Source organism: Centropristis striata, chromosome 13 (genome assembly GCF_030273125.1).
Source record: "Centropristis striata isolate RG_2023a ecotype Rhode Island chromosome 13, C.striata_1.0, whole genome shotgun sequence".
NCBI lineage: Eukaryota > Metazoa > Chordata > Actinopteri > Perciformes > Serranidae > Centropristis > Centropristis striata.
This window is the reverse complement of record NC_081529.1, coordinates 17,504,040-17,525,784: the sequence shown is the minus strand read 5'-3', so window position 1 is coordinate 17,525,784 and position 21,745 is coordinate 17,504,040. Positions and strand designations below refer to the sequence as shown.

The 21,745-nt window shown below is 38.2% G+C and overlaps 2 protein-coding genes across 4 annotated transcripts in view; one reads left to right on the top strand and one right to left on the bottom strand.

Moving 5' to 3' along the window:
* Positions 1 to 4,317: 4,317 nt before the first annotated feature.
* rpl19 (ribosomal protein L19) lies at positions 4,318 to 8,326 on the bottom strand. The gene is made up of 6 exons (XM_059349039.1): positions 8,302 to 8,326; positions 7,829 to 7,935; positions 6,285 to 6,407; positions 5,933 to 6,053; positions 4,932 to 5,042; positions 4,318 to 4,513 (listed from the first exon to the last, which is right to left on the bottom strand). Exons 1-6 carry the CDS (start codon positions 8,304 to 8,306, stop codon positions 4,390 to 4,392), a joined length of 591 nt encoding a protein of 196 aa, XP_059205022.1. The 5' UTR covers positions 8,307 to 8,326; the 3' UTR covers positions 4,318 to 4,389.
* Positions 8,327 to 15,893: 7,567 nt separating this feature from the next.
* Positions 15,894 to 21,745, top strand: part of cacnb1 (calcium channel, voltage-dependent, beta 1 subunit) — a 48,306-nt gene continuing 42,454 nt past the window's right edge. For all 3 annotated transcript variants that reach the window (XM_059347693.1, XM_059347692.1, XM_059347694.1), the window contains exon 1: positions 15,894 to 16,154. In XM_059347693.1, the coding sequence (XP_059203676.1) occupies positions 16,065 to 16,154 (90 nt within the window). In that variant the 5' untranslated portion in view covers positions 15,894 to 16,064. The remainder of the gene's footprint in view (positions 16,155 to 21,745) is intronic.

Genomic DNA, 21,745 nt, shown 5'->3' with positions numbered 1-21,745 from the left:
CAGAATATTTTGGTATGTGACAACAATAAAAGTTGCATAGTTCTTGACAAGTGTGTGAATCTGCATGTGCATGCGTTAGACAGGAAGTCTGAACGCAACATGCTTAATGGAGGATGTTTGGCGAGAAGCTGCAGGGGGAACTAAGCACTTCCTCTAAAGAGCCCATGTGACATCATCACAAGGCAGACAGAAGGACAAAAGGCCTATTGTCAGCCAAACTGCACCCCATAAATCTGTCCTCCCCACCCTCCACCTGGTACACACTCACAACCCTCCTCCAGCCATGATGAGGCTCTTCTGTCCCGCAGGTTGCAGGACCATCCTCCCTGAGACATGACAAACAGGATGTGAGCCACGCTCACCTCCATCTCTGCGCATCGTGTCTGAATGATGGGGAGTTCCCCTGAAAGCACAGCGAGCTTCCTGTCAGGCTTACTCGTCATAGTGGTTGATTTTGTTAAATATATATGAAAGGGACAGTTGTGCTTCGAACAGCAAGAGAAAAAAGGTTGCTTCCTGTCATTGTTAACTCTATATTTTACCTTTTCCTACTCTAACAAAGCCATCGGAGCAGAATAAATATTTGTTCCCACACGCTTGATAACAGGTTGTGTGACCTGGCAGAAAATACAGTGACCAAGTGTCGAGAGGAGTCATAGCTCCACCACGCTGAACTCAAGAGAGACAGACTATTTGAGAATGAATCAGCATGGCCGGTAAATTGTATGTGGGCAACATGTATTTTCTTTTTTTTTCTCTCAGCGTGAGTGAAACAAAACGACTCGTGAAAACAGATGATGTAAGAGGATCCAAAGTGTATGATGTTTTTGAGCTGGGGAATAAATATAACTCATGGTCTAGAAATAGATTGTCATACGGTGCACTTAAAGTGCATGTTGTTTTTTAAACAAGAGTGGTCAACCAAAACACCCACATGTAAATCAGTGACATCTCGGAAAAATTCCCCTAAAATGTTCCCAGGTAAAGCCAAATCTAGTCATATTAGGATATATACTGGTGTGAGACAGAATTGCTCATATATAGCTGGGTTTAGGTTAGGGTTAGAGCCGTGATATACAACACACTTTACATGCTAAGCTCATGAAGACACTAGAGCTGGTAGAAAGACCTCCCAACTTGGGAAATGAGAGCATTCGTGGAACATGTGAATGCATTTTCTGATATTCTTTAGACTGCTAATAACCCATGACCACACAAATTGTCTTAACCTTAAATCTCTGCACATTATATGTGACAGTTTTGTGCATTTTCACCAGCATTTTCCTCTCATTGGCCCCTCTGACTGGAAATCATCTGGTACCAAGAGCTCCGGGACCTCTTAGCCACCTGATGGAATAATTTAAACTGTAGGCTTCCTCCAGCTGTAGGCCGTTAAATTGTCATCGCCTTCCACCTCACTTGTGGTGGCTGTGACTGATGAGCGGCTTCACAGGGAGGTGTGATGGAAGAGGCATGCCTGAGGGGGGCAGTAACAGGGTCATGTGGTTGGGCAACAGCTGATCCCGGCGCATTCCAGGCCTGCTTAACATGAGGTGCCCTCGTGCCTGTTTGAAACTGCATGTTCTTTCATAAGCACACAACCAAAACACCTAACTGACAAATGATGTTAGCACCGTGCACAAACCTGTTGACCACACTAAGACATACTGACATACGTACAGTCGATTAAAGAGGCACATGCATAATTTACACATCCTGTCGCATGGCTGTAATGGACATGAGAGACCCTGGAGTGGATTATTGTTCATTGTGTGTAATAAACAGAGAGGTATAAATAAACACAATTTTGTGGGGTTTTTAGTTTCTGTGTGTGTGTGTGTGAGTGTGTGTGTGTTGTTGCATCAGGACATCAAAATATTTTCGGAAAACAACAGATGTGTGTAGTTATTTCCTGCTGCTCTGTCTCAGAGATTTCTTTGTGGTTGAAAGCAACACTAAGTGCAGCTGCATTGCACCTGTCAGCTCGCAGAAATTACAAAAAACACTTGATGGTTACATGCACAAATCAGCAGCAAAAAAAAAAGAAAAACCTCTTCTTCATGTGATCTGGTTAAAGACATCATTGAGGTGAAAAAAATTGCCAAACTGGCCTCAAAACCACACTGAAATTGATATTTGACTCTTTAAAACATCACATCTGTTTAAGAGTAATGTACAGTACTCACGATATCCTTGGTTGATATTTAACCTTTCAATCTCAGAATTTCTCACATCAGCTGCAACCACAAGGTGGCAACAAACCTTTAAATTACAAACTTTATTTGTCTTTTATATCTCCAAATAATTTACTGGTTTCAGATTCTAAAAATTAAAAAGATTGAAGGATTTAGTCTGTTTCTTCAGTTAAAACATCTGGGAGCAGAGTCACCGGAGGTCATCGCAGTGTTCAGACAGGAAGATTTTTCATTCCCCCAATAACAGGAAATTAAATTAAAAATAACTGGCTTGAAATCAAAGGTCCGGGTGTAATTTCATAAGATCTGACATAAAACTTCTTTGGTGACAAACAAGACTAAACATGTTACGAGAGGCAGTGAGGGTGATGATACAAAGAAAGCATTATAGCTGAATTTAATAATACAAATGCAAGAAATATGTACTAAATTCAATTTGCACAGGTTTTATTTACCCACAGACCCACTGCCAGACAATCTTTGATTTTTGCCATTAAATGGCATTAAATTTCTAAAAAATAAAAAAAAAGGATTTCTTTGACATTTGTACCAAGATGTTTTCTAAAAATGTTTGCAAAGTGATTGACCTGTCAGTGTTTTCTGTTTATTTGCAAATGCAAATGTAGGACGAGTGCAAAAGCAAATTTTCTGCTCTTGCCCAGACAGCAGGCATCACTTTCTGCTGTTACCAGATAAACTTTGCAAATAATCCCAACTAAAAGTCCATTTACTGGAACAAGACATGAGCCGAGTGGCTTTTACATGCTAATTTAAACCAGTGGTGAAAGAAGAGTTTTGCTTCGTAACTTTTATTGAAGTAACTTTGCCACTGAGATGTTGAGAAGTTGTATAATTTGAATTGTTTCGTCAAAGTTACAAAATGTGTCCAAAGTAGTTTAATGTGTAAAACTAAATAACTTTGCAGCCAGAGAGGGAGACAGGAGGAGCACAGGTGTACATGGGAATTAAAGTAAATAAAACTTTACTGAGCTGCTTTTAAAACAAATAGAATAAATATAGATTTCCAAGGTTGTTTTCACTAGTTAGTCCTATGAATCCACCTTCCTCATAGCAGACATTTTGACTTTTCACAGTACTACAAGCAACAGGTGGTAAAAATAACACAAACGATGGCTTATATTTCAGTTAGTGGCTGAGCAAACAATAACAGGACCATAAAAAAAATGGCTTACTGATTTCACCCACCCACTTTGTTCTTAACACCGGTGTTTTTCCTGCCATGACATCTTAAAATTACCTTCAGTCCACAGGGACAGCACTGTCACAAAGCATGTTCCTAGTGTTTTATTTTTTAAGAAATAAACTCCAAATATATTTAAATCACATTTTACTGAAAGATAAACCCAGATTCAATTTAATTTGCTTTAAATCAGTGAAGTTTTGATTTTGCCTGGTGGATAAAAACATATTTAATCAGTTGTGGTCGTCAAATTATTTGGTCATTAAAGCAGCTACACCTGGGATTTTACACCGACACTATTAAATGATGATGTGAAAACAATATTACAATGTGAAAGGGGAATCTATTGAGTGATCAACTAAAAATGCAGCTCCCCTTCAGCTTCATGGAGCTTCACCGTAAGTTTCAGTTCGATATCTTTCCAGCTCTTCACTGCTCAAAACCATTTACAGCACCTGCTCAGCAGCAAAAAGCAAACAGACCCTTTCAGCAACTAGCTTGGGATTATAATGGAGCATTAAGCAGCCAACGAGACAGATGCGTCCCTCAGCAGTCATAGAAACACAGAGCAAAGTGTGAACAGAGATTTACCAGATCAAAACAGGACTTCTCATTATCCTTAAACTAGATTTAGCTGTAAATAATGTATTCTTAAATAACGTCCATTTAAAATAAAGTAATGCATGATTCATTTGTGAAAAGTTTCTGGTTACAGACATTTGATCCCCACTGTACAGCAAACAAAACACTGAAACTGATTAAATATTCATGAGGTTAAGAAAGAAAAATGTCTAAAATGCATAAATATTTGACCACATGTTGTCTGTGTGTTAGCCCTCAGGCTATTTAGGACAAACTTATTTTTCCCTGCTCTTCGGGTGTTTCTCACTTCATGAGGAAATAAGCACACAAGACCATGAGTGTCTTTTATGTACACTTTTATTGTCAGCACTTGACCAGTTGGCAGCGTCAGGCGGGATCGACAGAACCAGATTACTTCTTGGTCTCCTCCTCCTTGGACAAGGTCTTAATGATCTCCTCCTTCTTGGCCTGGAGACGCTCCTCTCTGCGCTTGCGGGCCTCCTTTGTCTTGGAGCGACGAGCCTCGGCCTGATCACTGTGGGACAAACAGACGGGTGTTAATACAGGGTATCATCGTTATCTTCAACCTTAATTACACACCAATGCATGTGAACTGGTTCAAAAACAATGTTGAGTTATGATTTTTCTGTTAGTTTAAATTTTAATTGACACCTCTGACAACTTCGATTTGCAGAACACAAGATTTTAAATGACTTTTCTTTAAGTACTCTGCAAAGACCTTTATAGTGTACTTCTCTGCACTTTTAGTAAAGAGCAAAATATTATATTCAACCATTTTGATTCCATATATAACCTCCAAAATGCTCATTCACATTATGGAGCCTTGTAAAATAAAGGTGTTTGATTCCAACACTTTCTCAGGATAAATGTAGCTGAAACTGCCTGTATGTGAACCTGAACACAACAAAACTTAGGTTTGGTTGGAGACTTACGCCAGGAGCTTCTTGCGAGCCTTGTCTGCCTTCAGCTTGTGAATGTGTTCCATAAGGATACGCTTATTCTTGAACACGTTACCCTTGGCCCTCAGGTAGAGGCTGTGGTACCTGAGGAGAGACAACAGGAGGGGGAAAACATTTAATATCACCATAATACACTAACACACAAACTGCTTAGCAGGGGCCTGTCCCATAAAGTGGCTTCACCAAATAAACCAGGCTCCTGAGTCGGTTCTATAAAGCAAATTGAATGTTGTTGAGGCTCAGTTATGGCAACTTATGCTGGCAACTATGTTGAATTTGCTTCACGGAGCCATAAACAGGCCTCAGATTTAATGAGTGTCCGTGTGTGACAACAATCTTAATGGGGCAGAGTTTATGATATGCAAATATATTCAGAGGTCCGCTAGGTGTAAAATAACCCCAGTGTCAACACTAGAAGGGAACCAGTATTAAATCCTGTATACAAATGTTGATTTGTGTGACCATATATCCTAACTAGAAAACCAGCTATATTTAAAAATTCTAGTTTACCTGAAAATTTCAGAACAACATACATGTGCCTGTTGACTCTTACTAGCTAGGACTGTCCTGGTAAGAGGCCAGAAACATTTTTTGCACTTCTGAGGGTTTAATTCTCTTATGCGTTGTTTGTATGATATTATCATCTTATTATATTTGTATTTTTAACTATAATCAAGTTTTTGTTTTCCATCTTATTTTCCTTTAATTATGGCATCCCTGTTTAAATGTTCATTCTGTGTAAATTTCAAGTGAACACTCATAATTTCAGTATTGTAAAGCTGCATTTCTTGTGCTATACAAACAAAGTTAATTATTAAAAACATAGGCTTGAGTATAAAAAGCAATTTTACAAACTTTCGGCTAAAACCCTGGGATAGGGTAGCATAAGCATAAAGCATAAATAGCTGAAGGAAACAAAACATTCTGAAAGTCAATAAGAGCAGCTACAACCGGTGACAATGTCCTGAACTTACATGTGCCTGTCGATCTTCTTGGACTCCCTGTAGCGACGCAGCAGACGACGCAGGATCCTCATGCGGCGCATCCAGGACAACTTCTCTGGCATACGGGCGTTGGCGGTACCCTTTCTCTTACCTAAGAAAAGAAATCAGAGAGGCAGGTCAATTTCACTTCATCATCCATGTAGGAAGAATTCAATAAATCCACAAGATTGATTACTAAATACTTTAACATATTAAAGTTATTCATGTTTCTTTAAGCAGTGTGGTGGATCAACATATAATGTACTCATTAAATAACAATCTGCATCGAAACTTTACACAACAACTTTCCTCTAAAAAGGCAAATGTGGCAATTTGAACTTACCGACTCCCATGTGTCTTCCCTTGCGGCGTGCCAGTGTGTTCTTGCGGCAGCGGGCACGGGAGTGGACCGTAACAGGTTTGCGAATGATAAGACCATCCTTCACTAGTTTACGGATCTGCTGGCCTGAAAACAGAAATAAACACATAAGATACACGAACACACTCATCAATCGGCCATACTTTCTAAAAAAAACATTCACAAATGAGCAAACACTGCAGAAATTATCAGCAGCAATGGAGACATAATTACCAAACAAGCAGTTCAGAAAGTGTATCATTTAAATTTAACGCAGCTTTTAACGCCAGTGGTAATCAGTCTGACGATCAATCAAGCGGAGATCAATGCCTGAGGCCAGAGCACTCACATGGCTGATAATTTATTACTTTTTTATACTATTCTATTTCTGTTTGCTGCTGCCTTTAATGAAATCAAATAATTGTTAATTTCTTATACGGCACGAAGAACACCTAACCAGAATACCGTAGGTACAAACAGCAACACACTGACTTAGTTTCTGCTGTGCAGGCAGAAATAAATCATCCTTCTGAACAGCCATACATTCAATATGTTTTATTATATTTAAGCTTGTTTGTATTTTCTATCATCTTGGCCATTTCATGACTGTTTTTAACTTTATTTTAATATCCTTTTATGGTGCGTTTACTTCTCACTTTGTTTGCTTTTGATGATGTAGAGCACTTTGTACTGTTTTGCTGCTATGATGTGCTGTATGGGTATGCTTGCCTTGACTTGGTTGCAGTATTAAAAAACTAGGCTCCAGCATATTTATATGACTATCAGGTTAAATCAGGATATCTTGACTTCTGTTGCTTGATTTTGATTAATCTAATCTTTTTTTTTTTATCTTTCAATACAGCTATGACTTAACCCCCCTGAAAAGTAAGTTTTCTTTAAAAGATCGCCCAAAATGCATCGTTAATCATTAAGAGACACTGTAAAAACAGGGATTATCGTTGGAATTTGAATTTTCAGAGAGTCCTCTAAAGGGTCATAGGTTCAGAAAATGTTGATATTTCGGTCAAATTACCTCATTCTACATGTCTCATTTAAAATATTGCCATAAATAAACCATTTGGATGACTAGATCCTGTTTAAAACATTAAATTGTGTTGTATATAAAAATTCAATTTAGAAAAAAAAGTGTATCTGAGAAATTCACCTTGCGTTTTTTTTTTAAGATACATGGCATTAGAACTGTTACATTATACAAAGAGATGCAGGAGTTAAGGCTTAGGTTACAGAGTCAAGTCAAAGTTTAATCATTCTCTCACAAGACCCCCAGATTCAAGTATTTGTGTTTTAATTAGCTTAAATAGATGGCAATCGATAGGTTTCCTTGAAATATTTTGTTTTGATGTGCAGACATTAAAACTTTACAGTAAACATCACTTTGACTGACAGGCTGATTACTTTTATTGTATGTGTGTGAACCTTTACACAACTGCTGAGAGCTGTCACTTCATTATCACAGTAAATGGTCAGGACACAATGCAGACTAACAAACTACTTGTTGCTCTACTTACGGGAGTTGGCGTTGGCGATCTCGTTGGTCTCGTTGGGGTCCAGCCAGACCTTCTTCTTGCCGCAGCGCAGGACGCTGGAGGCCAGCCTCTTCTGGAGCCTGAGCATGCTAAAGAACACACATACAACCCAGGTTAAACACCTCAAAATTAAACTACCACTCTGTAATTAGACTGGAGTATCAAGCACCATGCCACACGTTTCCTACGTGTTTTAATAATGTTTCAGAGGCTGAATCGCCGTTAGCCGCACGGCTAACCGTTAGCAGGGTTGGCAACATGGCTTCTCCCATCTGCTACATCGTGTCACACAGAACCGGCTTTAAATGTGGCTTTCTGTTTTTGGAATTAGGTTTAAATTTTATGTAACGATAGAGAAGGGACTTATGTGTCTCACTTAACATATCTTGGGTTAAGAAACGTGCATTTTAACAGTAAAATGTGGACTTTTATTGAGCCACCAACTGCGGTCCTACCTCATGGCTGCTACTTCAATAGGAAAAGGAAGGCTTGAGAGACAGGCTGGAAGCTACCATTATAGAGGAGAGTCCATCTCTCAACATGAAAAAAGCTGGTGTAAGCTTAGACCACATCGGATATCATTAATGTACGACACATTTAAATTAGCTGAAATAAGTGCGTATTTAAGACCAACCCGGAGGAAATTGTAACAGACAAAGTCAATCTTGAGTTTATTTCAAAAGTTTAAATAGCTGATTCCCCCCTCTCGTAAAATCATGGTACTGACCAGTGTTTTCGCAATGCATTGTGGGTGAAGTAGTATTGTGTATTCTGCCGTTTGACCACATGAGGACGGTGTTGAGGCCGCCAAAACGCCACTAATAATAGATCCCAGTCTACAAGATTAGACTTAACAAGATTATTTACGTTTTTCGGGAAGATTTATATTGTGTTTAATATATTGTACTTGCACAAGGAGAATCAGTTTTACATTGATTGATTAGGGCCACTTGCTTGTTGTATGTGTGCTCCTTGCATATAATATAGTATTATAACAGTAGTATAACTAGTATTAATTGTTTGAAATCTCTGAAGGATCTCATGGTAGTGTACATACACCGGCAGTAGCCCTCGTGGCCCTTTCAGAATATCCCCAGAGGAAATTTTCTAGTTGTATGTTTTTATCCATTCTCTATGCAAAACAATATTGATACGGGTTACTTTTATTATAAAACTTAGTTTGCTATCTGTAACAATAAAGCAGAGACAAGGCAGAACAAACGTATACGTTTCTGAAATATTGTAAAAAAATAAATAAAATAAAAAATAAAAAAATATCTTCATACTATCTAAACCAGAGGATTCAAACTGATCCATGAAAGGGCTGCTGTGGCTGCAGGTTTTTGTTCCAACCAAGCAGTAGTACACCGGATCAAAGTATCTCAATCACATAAACTGTTTTTACTCAATTTATATGGTGTGCCAGGTGTGTTATTGCTTGGTTTGAATAAAAACCTGCAGCCACACGGCCCTTTCACAGAGCAGTTTGACGCCTCTGAAAGTGATGCACTTTGATAATCTGCCTATAAAGTTTGTGAAAAACAACCACAGTAAATAACAGTAGAAGTATAAAAATGAACAACAACAAATAAAAAAGATAAAAAAAACATTTTCACTTTGAAAATATAGCCTATTTTAAGGCTTGTGAGTGGCTTCTATTAAAAACAAAAAGTGACTACAGTGAGAGGTTTATTGAGCGGCTACTTAAAAATAATTAAAATTAAAAATAGCCATCTTGTACATAACCATCTGGCAGGGCTACAATTGCATCCTTGGCTCTCCAGCAGCAGCCCATCACCACTGCAGCGTTGCACGCTCACAGTGTGGGTGCATGAGGAGCACTTGTGTGACTTCTTCACCTCAGGTAACCCAGAAATACCAACTGAAATCATCATGTACAGGCAAAGTATAACCCAAAGTACCGGATCGCCTCCTACCACAGCTTCAACACACACGGCTCTCCTCTCTACACAGAAAGTGCCATTCAGTAAGTAAACAAAAATACTTTCTAACTGTTTTATACTTAAATTTCATAACGCTGCATGTAGCAGTCAAGTACTCCATTACAAGCCAACAAAACACCCTCACATTAACAAGGTTTACACTAACTTTTTTTTGTCTTATCTTGTTTTTGATATATGATAATCTATGTCTTGTTTCCTAAAAGTTTTATTCTTGTTGTCATTTTCTACGTTATATTGTGGGTTGAATGTTTAGTTATGTGTTTTTCTGCTTGCTGCTGCACAAATTGCCCACTCAGGAAAAATAATAAATTGACTTGACTTCTCAGCCACATTATTATTAGACATTTTATTTTTCTCACATTTACGTGATCGTACATTATTTACATATAGGATAATTGGGTATTTCATGTATGCTTTTGTTTACAGCTATGTGAGATCTGCCTTTGTATGCCTGTTTCTTTTAAAATCAACAAAAAGAATTGGGAAGGAAAAAAGACTTTCATTTCTGTACCAACAGACAATGATTAGAAACTTAAAGAAGGCGCTTACATGCCAAAATATTCTAGTTTCTAGCACTCCAGGTTTCTTAAAAACACCTAACCAGGATATTGTAGGTACAAACAGCAACACACTGACTTAGTTTCTGCTGTGCAGGCAGAAATAAATCGTCCTTCTGAACAGATTTAAAACACTGCTCATTTGCAATGCAACAGCCGATCAGCACTTGCAGACTAAAGTGCCTCAAACCAACTATTTTTTATTTGGAATTAGTCTTAAATTGATTGATTAATGAACGAATGCACAGAGGTGTGCTTTGCTGTAGAGCCAAATATCTTTGCAGATTTTCTCTAATTACTGCTGAGCACACTGCTGTATGGAAATCTGTTAATAACTGCAGGTGCTTTCCTATATTTTCTCTCAAATATTTGAATGTGCCAATAAATTATTATACATACAGTATATTGCGGTTTCAATGCTCATTTCCATTTAGGTGAAAGCATTATAAAATGGCATCTAAATACACACAGATATACAGTAAAGCAGATGATATAAAATATGTGATTTTATTTTGAGACTGCAGCAGTATCTAAAATAAGTAAATTAAACTAGAAATTTATTCAGGGGAAATTCTGAAAGGGCCACGGGGGCTACTGCCGGTGTGTGTATACTATGATGAGATTCTTCAGAGATTTCAAACAATTAATACTAGTAATGTAATGATACTATATTATATACAAGGAGCACACCTACAACAAGCATTTATTTTCAAGTATTTATTTATACAGCAACCTATGTCCTTTAACCTCAAAATGTGTGGGTGTGGGAAACATGTGTATCTGGAGGAGTGTGCGCGCTTAAACTCGCATGTGTGTGTGTAACTAAAATCACATAAAGTTACCTGTGTGTGTGTGTGTGTGTGTGTGTGTGTGAAGCATGTGTATCTGGCGTGTATCTTACCTGCGCATATGTGTGTCCGTGCGTGCGTGTATTTGTAACTGTAATCACATCAAAGGATCAAAGGCAATCAGAGCAAAGATCAAAGGCTTCAGCAATCAACAGAATTAACTGCCTGTAGAATGTTCCGACACAGTGACAGCAGCCAGAGATGGACAGAATTTCTGGCCTCGAACAAAAAGCATTTTTGGCAAAACCATAATACCTATCATTGATCCGACTTCACTTTGAGCATCCTGAGTTCTTCCTGAACAGCTACATATGTTTTTCGTGAAGAAAAATGAAGAAATAGCTTTGTAAGAGCGATCTGAAAAACTGTTAAATATGCTTTTCTACAGATATCTTCCTGTGTTTTTAATATGGGAGCCAATGGGGCTGTTGGTGTGTGTTGGTGGCGCATCTGTGCATCCTACGCCCAAACTATAACTCTGACAGCTTTACCAGAGGATTGTGAGTGAGAAGACAAATTTTCATATGTTTCTATGTATAAATTATTTCTGTAGAGTGGAATTTGCGGCCTGGAGCACAGTTTTCAAATTTATTTTTTGACATTTTTTTCTCTCCCTCTACACTCTGGCGATGATGTCACACACTGTGACACGAACATTCCATGCAATACACACCCATTATAATCTCAGAATTTCTCCAAAAATGATCATGGTCATTGAATAGGGATTGATAAAAACTATATGACCTATCGAAACGTGGTATAATATACCAATACACAATACTTGTGTCTACTGTTTAAAGTTTAAATGGAGTCTCTAGGTGAAATTATGCCAGAGAGGTAGACGTTTAAAAATCTCCAAATATTGTTCCTTTTCGCCGTTTTTTCACTTCAGTGCAAAATTTTGGGCAGTTTTTTGCGACTTAACGTATTCCGTAGAGAAAAGTAATAGCAAACCGATCCCGATCAAACTGCACGTTTTGATATATAATTTGTCCTGCATATCTTCGAGTTGTAGGACTAGTAGCGGGACGAAATTGTGGAAGAAGAAAAAATCCACAGTATAAGCCCCTTGGTGCGATTGCCCCGTGGCCCTGAAAAGAGAACAAAACAAAAATGATTTATCTTAAATACACACACACACACACACAATATATATATAAAATATGTATATATAACTTGGATCAATATCTAAGAATACCAACTTAAAGATAACGAAGTCTGGGAACCAACCCTCCCTGTGCATAAACATAAGCTACAGCTCGGGGACCTTTGATATGCAGGGGCATCCAAATCACTTCTTTTATAACCATAGTTTCTTTCCATGACAAAAGCTTTTTTTCTGCAATGAGGCAGAACAAGAGGAAATGTTGGGTTGGTGTAAGTCTTAATGCTTAATTTACACCAAAAACAATTAATATAAATGTTGGTTTTAGTGTAGTATTAATAGTTTCTGAGATGTTGTTAAAGATTTTAGACCAAAAACTTGCAGCGAAAGCTATTAAAAAGAATTTCCTGAGGAATGGCATTCATTCCGCCTGAGCGATATGATTAAGTATATATTTTTATGAATTAACTCATTTGTTTGCCTGTATACATTGGGAAAACTACAAGGGAGCTGAAAAGCGTAATGCTAAACACTGCTGAAAAATACTATGTTTGATATGAGATGGCCATGTTGATGATGAGGAGGACTCATGTTAAAAATGGATCTCAAGATCTTTTATTATTATCTGTATTTGCATGTTTTTATTTATTTAGAACAAGACAAACAATGGTGTGCGATGATGATGTAATGAACAAAATGAACAAAAAAGGAAAGGATAGTTCATGTTTGAAAATTAGTTAAAAAGCAAACAGTTGTTCCTATCCCTTTATATATATATATATATATATATATATATATATATATATATATATATATATATATATATAAAAGACATTGAGGTCTATTCTTAAGTCTTGATTGCTCTACTTCATATTCTGAAACATTAGTTTCTACAACTGCAAAGAGAGCATCAGCTAGATGCCAAAGATGACTGTCAATCCACTCAGTTACCATTAGAAAAAACAAGTGAGGACAAACTGAAACTGTATGTCCTCCTGCTGCACATTACGTTTTCTTCTTGAAGGAAGACGTCGACCAGCTGCTTCAGGGACAAGAGTCACAGTGACTCGTACTATCATCAATTTGAAAGTACACCATGCTTATGTTTCTCTGTTTTTTTCTTTTCAAGAGGATAACCATCAAGGCTTCCTCCTACTGAGGTAACCACCTCACAGGAAGCATGAGCTGCAGCCACAGACGGTGATACTGTGGGCGTTAAGTCCAACGCCATCAGCTCTGATCCCAACGTCACAGAGGGAGTGCGCAACAGACTATAACAGGTATGGAGATAATCGTCCTCTTGGGGTTATTTCCAAGAGTGGCGGAAGTGGATGATTCTTTCTTTGTGCAGTCAGGTTTTAATCAATAGAAATGAAATCTCTGCAGTGTGACCTCAGTGTTTGTCACAGACATGTTTCATCAGCACTCACGTCATTCACTGCTACACTGAGAAGAAAAATGACTAAGCTGAATCTAATTTTTACCAAAGTTCAGCTCAGCTGATCAGAGCTGCATCTTAAACTAACATAACCATTGTTACCATTTTTACATTTTCTTTTTGCCTCTATCAACTAACTTTTTGGGGGATTGTCACTAATTCTCACCAGCTATCACAGAGTTTTGACCCAGGGACAAACTTTTTTTTTGTTGCTGTAGGTGCACAGAGCTATCTTTGTTCTTTTCCTCCATATATTTAACTTTTAATGTCAGTGCTATTATATTACCAAGACTTTACTTTTGCTCAGTGCTTTGCAATACACACTCTGCTGCTGTATCACTGCACGTTTCTCTGTTGTTGAACCGATCAAGGATCATCTTATTTTATCTTATGTTATCTTAGTTTGATTTTTATCTGCTGTCTTTATCCACCAGAGCGATGGTAGAACATCTGAGGCCCTTGAAATAATTTCACCCTGGGGCCTGAAACTTTAAATATCTACAATGCCTGGCGTGTTTCAGGGCCCAAGTAAAGCTCTGCCCCGGCTAAAACATTCAGCTGCCCACCACCCCAGGGTCAACATTATGTAAGTTATAGAACAGGGTCCCTTGAGTTAATCCCTAGTTTTGGTGTTTTTGCTCCCCATCAGCATGAACCTCCAGATAATGAACCTCCCCACTGCTGCTGCAAGTAACTGTGAAATGAAACTATTCCCACCCACCATTACAGCCCTCCGGGACCTCTGGTGTCTGGGTTCCCGGTTTGGGGACCAGCGGCTCGACCTGACAGCCTCCATCAACACGGCTGCTCTGTTGTTCTCCCATCAATCGATAAGTGAAGGTGGGGTCTGTTCAGCGGGGCGTGGACCTCGGCTCCCAGCTGGAGTATGTCGAGCGCACACAGGAGACAGAAACGACGTCAAGACAGACAGAGGAAATCAAGACACACCGGTAGTAAGAAAAAACTGCCTTCAAAGTTAAAGCACATGTGTTAGAGGTCAGTACTATTGCTTTTACTTCTGAAATTACCACTATGACCACTAATATTTCCATTATTATATTTATTATCATTATTGCTAGGTGTTGTCGCTTAGTTGCTAAAAATAACTTGTAGTGTAGACTATATAATAAAAAATTAAGAATAATTAGGTCACAGGCAAAATGACACAGACAAAATTAACGTCATAAAATTAACTAAGGGTGGCATATAAGTTGTTATCATTAATGGAGTATCCTCCCACATACTATACTACATGAAATATTTGGTAAACTGCAGACTCTTATTTGTCTAAATGTTATTGTGTCAGTCAACATAGTATGTCTAGCCCTCTAATGTGATAGGGACCTACACACAGTGACAATAGGGATGTAATATACATTAATATAATTAAGACCAACGATTATTACAAGGTTTTGACACTACAACTACTTAAACTATTTACTTTTTTCATCCCTTTCTTGTGTATCTTATGTGTATGTATGTATATTTATGTATGAATTAATCTTATAACATTATATTATGCCACATAATAATACTATATTTTATTATGTTCACTCCCTGCCTTCTAGGGCTAAAGAATTTGAAAGAAATACCTAATTTGGATTATTTTGAATGATATTTCTATGCCGTCATGATTCACAATATTGGAGGGAATATCATTTTTACTTATTTTTTCTCATTCATCTTCATCATCATGGTCATCATGGTGGATCTGTACCAAAGAAAGACATTTTTTCTCAAGCCTGTAGAATACGATTTGTAAGCCGGTGCATCTCTGCACCATCACAATACTTACTTCTTATATGGTATTTTGACACATATTTTGCTTCACAAATATTGCACCTCCTGTGTTTTGCAAAAGCTCTGCTACCATTGTAGCAGGGTGTTTTTTTGGTTGTTTTGAAGAATCATATTTAAAAGTTAAATGTTCAAAATACTGAGGAAAGGTCATATAATCCACAGTTAATAATTTTTCATTAACAAGCTAATGTTTTCTAAATGGTTATTTTTTAGGAAAAGAAACATGCTCCAGTCGCTACGCTGTGTAGTTTACCTTGTCCAAAGGTTTTATTTTGAAAGCACCAGCCGGATGCGTCAGTGCGTCATTCCGTTGACTTGACTGTAGTGTAAAAGCCTGGTGCGCCAGTGTGTAACGCTATAGGCTGGACGGAGGCAGCTGTTGCCATTATTTTACTAGCCAGCTCAGATACATCAGCGGCTTCACCTTCCCTGGAAAAAAAAGATGAATCTCTCCACACCATCATAAACACACGAAACTGAAAATAGATTTAAAAAAAGTTAAATCAATGGTACAGAAAAGTAGTATGTCCAGGACGCCTTCGACCTCAACCCAGGAGATCCAAATGGACATGTTCGACCATCATCCACACACACAGGTAAGAACCGAGGGGCAGAAACGGAAGAAAAGCCGAAATATCATGAGAGAAAAATAAAAAGAATCCATTAACTGCCGTGCATTTCTAGTAAACAGGCGATTTGATGACGGTGAAGCTGTTTCACTTCCGAAGATTAACAGGTTGTTCAGCAATTAAGTCGCCTAATTTCCCTTCGGGAGTCTAAAATGCTGCTGCACTGATTCAAGCCTGAATTTTATCTGATTATAAGAGGAAACAAAAACGGATTATGGGCTCTAGTTTTTGCGTGCTTTGGATTTTTGATTTATAATTGCATCCGTGGCCTGTAGTTGTTTTAACAAGTCTCCATATGTGAAACCATATGTGAGGATATGATGTAACGCTTGTTTTTATTGCTGTCCGCTCATTGGGTCTTACGAAAAACCACGCCTTTGTTTAATTAATAATTAATTAACCAAGTAGACGAGACACTGAATGCTTATCAGCCCAGTTGGACGAGGTATTAATTTATTATTATTATAATTAAAAGATAAATAAAAAGTAAGTTTTCAAACCTGACATCAACAGTAAGTAATAATTAAAATTTTAGACATCCGATCTTGTTGATGTTTTTCCATCTTGAGGAAATATTGTCTTCTCCACCTTTTTAAAAAAATAATGTAACTTGGTAAAGTGTTTTTTTCCCATTCATGTACAATTTTATCTTTCAACTTTCGATGGTGTCATTCTTTCTAGTGCTACAAATAGACTGTGGCTGCTGGGAAGTGACATGATGTGGTGGGCATGTTTAGTCATAACAGTTAAAAATGTTAAATGGATGCAAAAAAAAAAAAAAAAAAGAAAGAAAAATGATGATGAGAATATCTAGAACAACACACCCACGCCGAGCATTGTCTCTCTGGAGAAGAGGAAAAAAAACACCTCACCACAGACAACCAACGCTTCAAACCATGCCAAGTGCTGCTCTCTCCTTTTTACTCCCACTCCTCCGAGCTCCTTCTCATCTCTTGCTTCCCCCTCAGCTCTCCAGATTCCTTCTGCATCCACTTTGAATGTCCCACTATCTCCATCCTGCTCTCACCATCTCACCTCGTCCTGTCTGTTTTTAGAAATCAGATCTTTATCTGCTGCGAGGCTGTGGTGAGAAACAGATGGACCCCCTCCTTGTGCCAGGCAGCGGGGGAATGGTGTGTGTGTGTATTTGTGTGTGTGGCACCTCTGATCAATTAGATATAAAGTTCATGCAGACCTGCAGCGGGTCATGCTGCTATATGTATTTATAACTCTACTGTGAAGAGACAAGCAGGGAACCGCATTTCCAATATCCTGAAGGAGACGGTTCGAGTTTTCTACCACAGGAGAAAGGAAAAAAAATGGGCAAAGAGCTGATCCAAGGGCCTGAGGGTCGCTTAGATTAAAGATCGTGTCTGTTGACCGCCGTCAGATTGCAGATCAGTGTGATCTCTGTGAGCAGAATATTGTGGGTGGAAGAGTGTAACGTGGTTTACATTTTTCCAGTCGTGATATTGTGCGCCACGCCACCCTCGCAGCATCGACGTTCACCCTCCACACACCCTGATTTCCAGTTTAAAGCCCCCGGCTCTCACACACACACCACCCTCTTTAATTATACACTTGATCTGGGAGGATGTTTACCAACAGGAAGCCTCCCCTCCCGACTTCCTCTAACATTTCCCTGCCCTTTGCTGACAGGAACTCGCCCCATCATGGCTCCGATTGTAGAGACCCGCTACCTGCACACATGTTTCATGGAATTGTGAGAGCAAGTTTACCTCCGCCACCATCACAAAACATCCTTAAAAGCAACCTAATTTTTTAACATCATAGTTCTCATTTAGGTTATTTAGCTACAGTCTCTTATCTGTTATGACATTACACAGAAAACATTTTATCTCCCAGCTTAATTGCTGAGATATCTGGTGGCACAGCTACATCTCCAGGAGGGCAAACATCCACAGTATAATCACGTTATCACGTCACTTATTTGCTAATGAAAACTGAGGTGAGCATAAAAACGATTACTTAAACTGCCCATTGTCAACAGTCATGTTTTGCTGAGCTACTCACTGGTTCAACTTTGAGCTAACATTCTTCTTTTTATAGTACTGTTGGTGATAGCTGTGTAACCGGGTCGTGTTCATCTTTGATTTAACTTGTGAATAATTTGAGCTATATAGCTGAACTGGGGATTTGTTTACAACCTGTTTGATTGCTTACTTCAGATCTGAGCAATAAAGATGCTGAGTAAGACCTCGTTTACACTAGAGATATGTATTTGGATATCTTATCTGAGGTGAAACACATGTTGTGCTGCATTCATTTGCTCCTCTGATGATCCCATTTCCTGAGTTTTGAAATCATACTTCCGACTTCGGTGTGTTCATAAGTTACAAGCAGGCTATTAAGATGATGTGTTGGATTTTATTATTCAAAGCATTCAAACAACACATTCATTCCCTCAAACTACTAAAATGTGGCTTTACCTGACTCGTTCGGGTTTTAATGCTATTAAATAACTTTTCTAACTAATCTAGGTCACACTTCATGAACAGCAACTAATGGTTACAACCATATACTTTTTTACAAATTACGTGAGCATGAAAAATAATATGCAATACTTGTAAAGTCTCTTGCAATCAACCTAACATTTACTTTCATCTGCCATGTTTCTGCAACTTGACAAGTCATGTCCCAAAATCCCTGCTTACTTTTAGACTTGTTGTTCCATCTTGTTAAGGTGCTAACTATTGTTTTAGTTTGTTCCGACACCACATTAATGGTTTGCGATCAGAATGCAGTGGTCATCTGCCATCAATGTGTAGTGATCATGAATGGAAAACTTGTCATGTCACAATTAGTAGGATGTCATACGAACTGCACTGGAAATGTCATATGAAATTATACAAACCTTTTCTTCTCTCACTATATAGTCCACTAGTGATGGCTGAAGGAAAATAACAGGTGGACAAGAGGAGGGAGAGCAGCGCCATTACAACCTGTATAAATGTAATCAAAAATTTGAATGATCGTGAGAACGAACTAAGAAAGATTTCTAATATTTTGAAAAGGTTGCATTTCTACAGAACTGCGGAAGCTGTTTTATAAACAATATCATGAAATATTTTCAATGGAAGTATAGTTTGATTTTTCCTGCCGTGAGATGAGTTGTAGTGCAAAAAATATGTGAGCAGAGCAGTGCATTAAAACAGCTACAAAGTGCTTTGTATTTATTAATTTGGGGAAATATGCCCAGTATACTATCATGTATTTGTCACAAAAATGCAAGTCAGTATTTATTACGGAAGGTCCACCAGCCCAGCACATTTTAATTGTGTAGCAGCAATGATGTAATAAACTGTGCGGAGAAAATGACCCAATGACCCATGCAAGCAGTGTCCTTAAGTGTTCTTTCATTTTGCTGATGAGCTCACGATAAAATCCTCTACATAGAACTCCTTAGATAGTGAGTAGGGAGTCGTGAATGATTTTGGACACATTTCATGTCTTCCTGTACTACCAAGCAAGTACCAGGTGTGAGAGCAGAAGCCTGTGGCCAGCTGTCATTAAGTAAAAGTATATCCTGATGTATATGGTCGAAAATGTTACCAAAACCCTAGAAATGTTGGTCAAAATATGATTTTTGTCTTGAGTATCATCAAGACCTTTAATTTAATGTACAGAAAGGTACAAAATAACCTGTATCTCAAAATACGTCTCTACAGAGTCATCTGTGCACATGATATTTGTTTTTTAGAAAGCCATGATTCTTGAACCACTTTTTTAGTCAGTGTAGGAGGAAACATTTGCCTGCAGTGTTGTTATCTATTTAGTATCAGCTGCTCATTTACATTTTTATTCTCGTGTATCATCACCACAGAGTCAGCTTTATCGTTAAAAGTCAGAAACTATACCTGCAGAAGTTTGCAACACAGTAATGGTTGTTGGTTGTATCACAATTAGTTTCCTGCTCTGTATTCATCTTATTTATCAGCAGAAGTAAAACAAGCAGGCACACAGGGCTGTATGCATTATTTTTTGCACTACAGGAGGTTTAAAACTAATTCAAATTAACTCCTGAGCTTCGTTTTTAGAGAGAAGTGTAAGAGATTTTTCTTTTTTATCTGTTAACAGCGGAAACCTCATTCCCTGCAGTGTGTTTTTAATGTGCGCACCAGTTGGCGCTGGTGTAACAGGTAATGTTTGTTTAAAGGCAGGCAGGGCGGCGTCATTCATGCCCTGTCGTATACGATGTGACCGTGATAAAACAATACAGAGTCGAGGAGGGATCAGTGTTGTCACTGTTGTCACTAACCTGTCACTGGATCTCTTCTGCTGATCCAAGAACATTCACATGCAAACATGTGGACAGGTTCGAAGCAGCTGCTCGGTAATTTTCAGTGTTTACTGAGGTGTGCAGTGTCGCTAGACTGGGGGCTGGTTGGATTACCAAAATGTGTGTGTACATGTGCGTGTGTGACCAGTTGTGGATAAAGACAGACACCAGTTCAGTTTACCAAATCGTCCCTGCGAAGAGAATAGAGTTGATGCTTCCTCCCAGGCATCCATTGATTTCCCCTCATGTCAGCATTACGATGATGATGATTATGGTTATCTTTGAAAATGATTGATGCTGGTTACAGATAACTGACCTTTTTTCAAGACCACTAGCATGTTCCTCTGCAGAATTGTTAATTTTAGTTATCGAAATATACTCAACACCCACAATGCATAAATATATAATGTCACCTTAATACATTCAGACACAAAACATCTTTGTCCTTGTAAAAAATGGTGACACTTTACCTAAATTTCCCATATAAAGCATTAGCTTAGAAACCAGTTGATGCTGCTGACCTCATGTTTTATTTGCTCTAACAGATGCATCTGGTTCCTCCTATGAGGAGCTCGAAAATCAGATCAAACTGTCAAACTATGCGGCATTGATCAAATGTGAATCAAAATTCTGTTGCTGATTTGCGTATGTATGCCTCAAATGTTGAGAAAAATATTTTCGTGTACTGCTTAGCTGTAATTTTAAAAGTTTGTGACCCAGCCACAACTTTGGTCCTGCTTGAAAACGGAACAGGCCCCGCCTTGTGTCACTCAGTGCTACGTCACTCACTTCTTTGGTCTAATTGGTGAGTGGTTATATTACACTACTGTTGATAACACCCCTTTGAAATCAAAAATGAACCTAGAAGATCTAAGCCTAATATGCATTTGCAAATTAGTTTGATGAACTTGGACGTTATGCTTTCCTCTTTCCTGTGTATGTGTCTGGTTGTCAGCAGTGTTATGGAAAAACTACTTTTCATGAAACTTGATTAAGTGTAGCAAGGACAAAGGAAGAATCCGCTAAATTTCGGAGTAGATCGGCATCATGGGCTTGATACACAATAGATAACACTGTGAAATTGGGCTTTTGGTTCTGGACAAAGTCTGGGCTTCTAGTTTTTAATATTTTCTGACATTTTATTCAATATTCAATAAATCAGTGTTTAAAAAACCTAAGTTAAAAGATGAACCAATAACGGAAATAATTGTTAGTTGTCAACCTAAAGAAAACAGTCGCTGTCTAGAAAGAAGAAAAC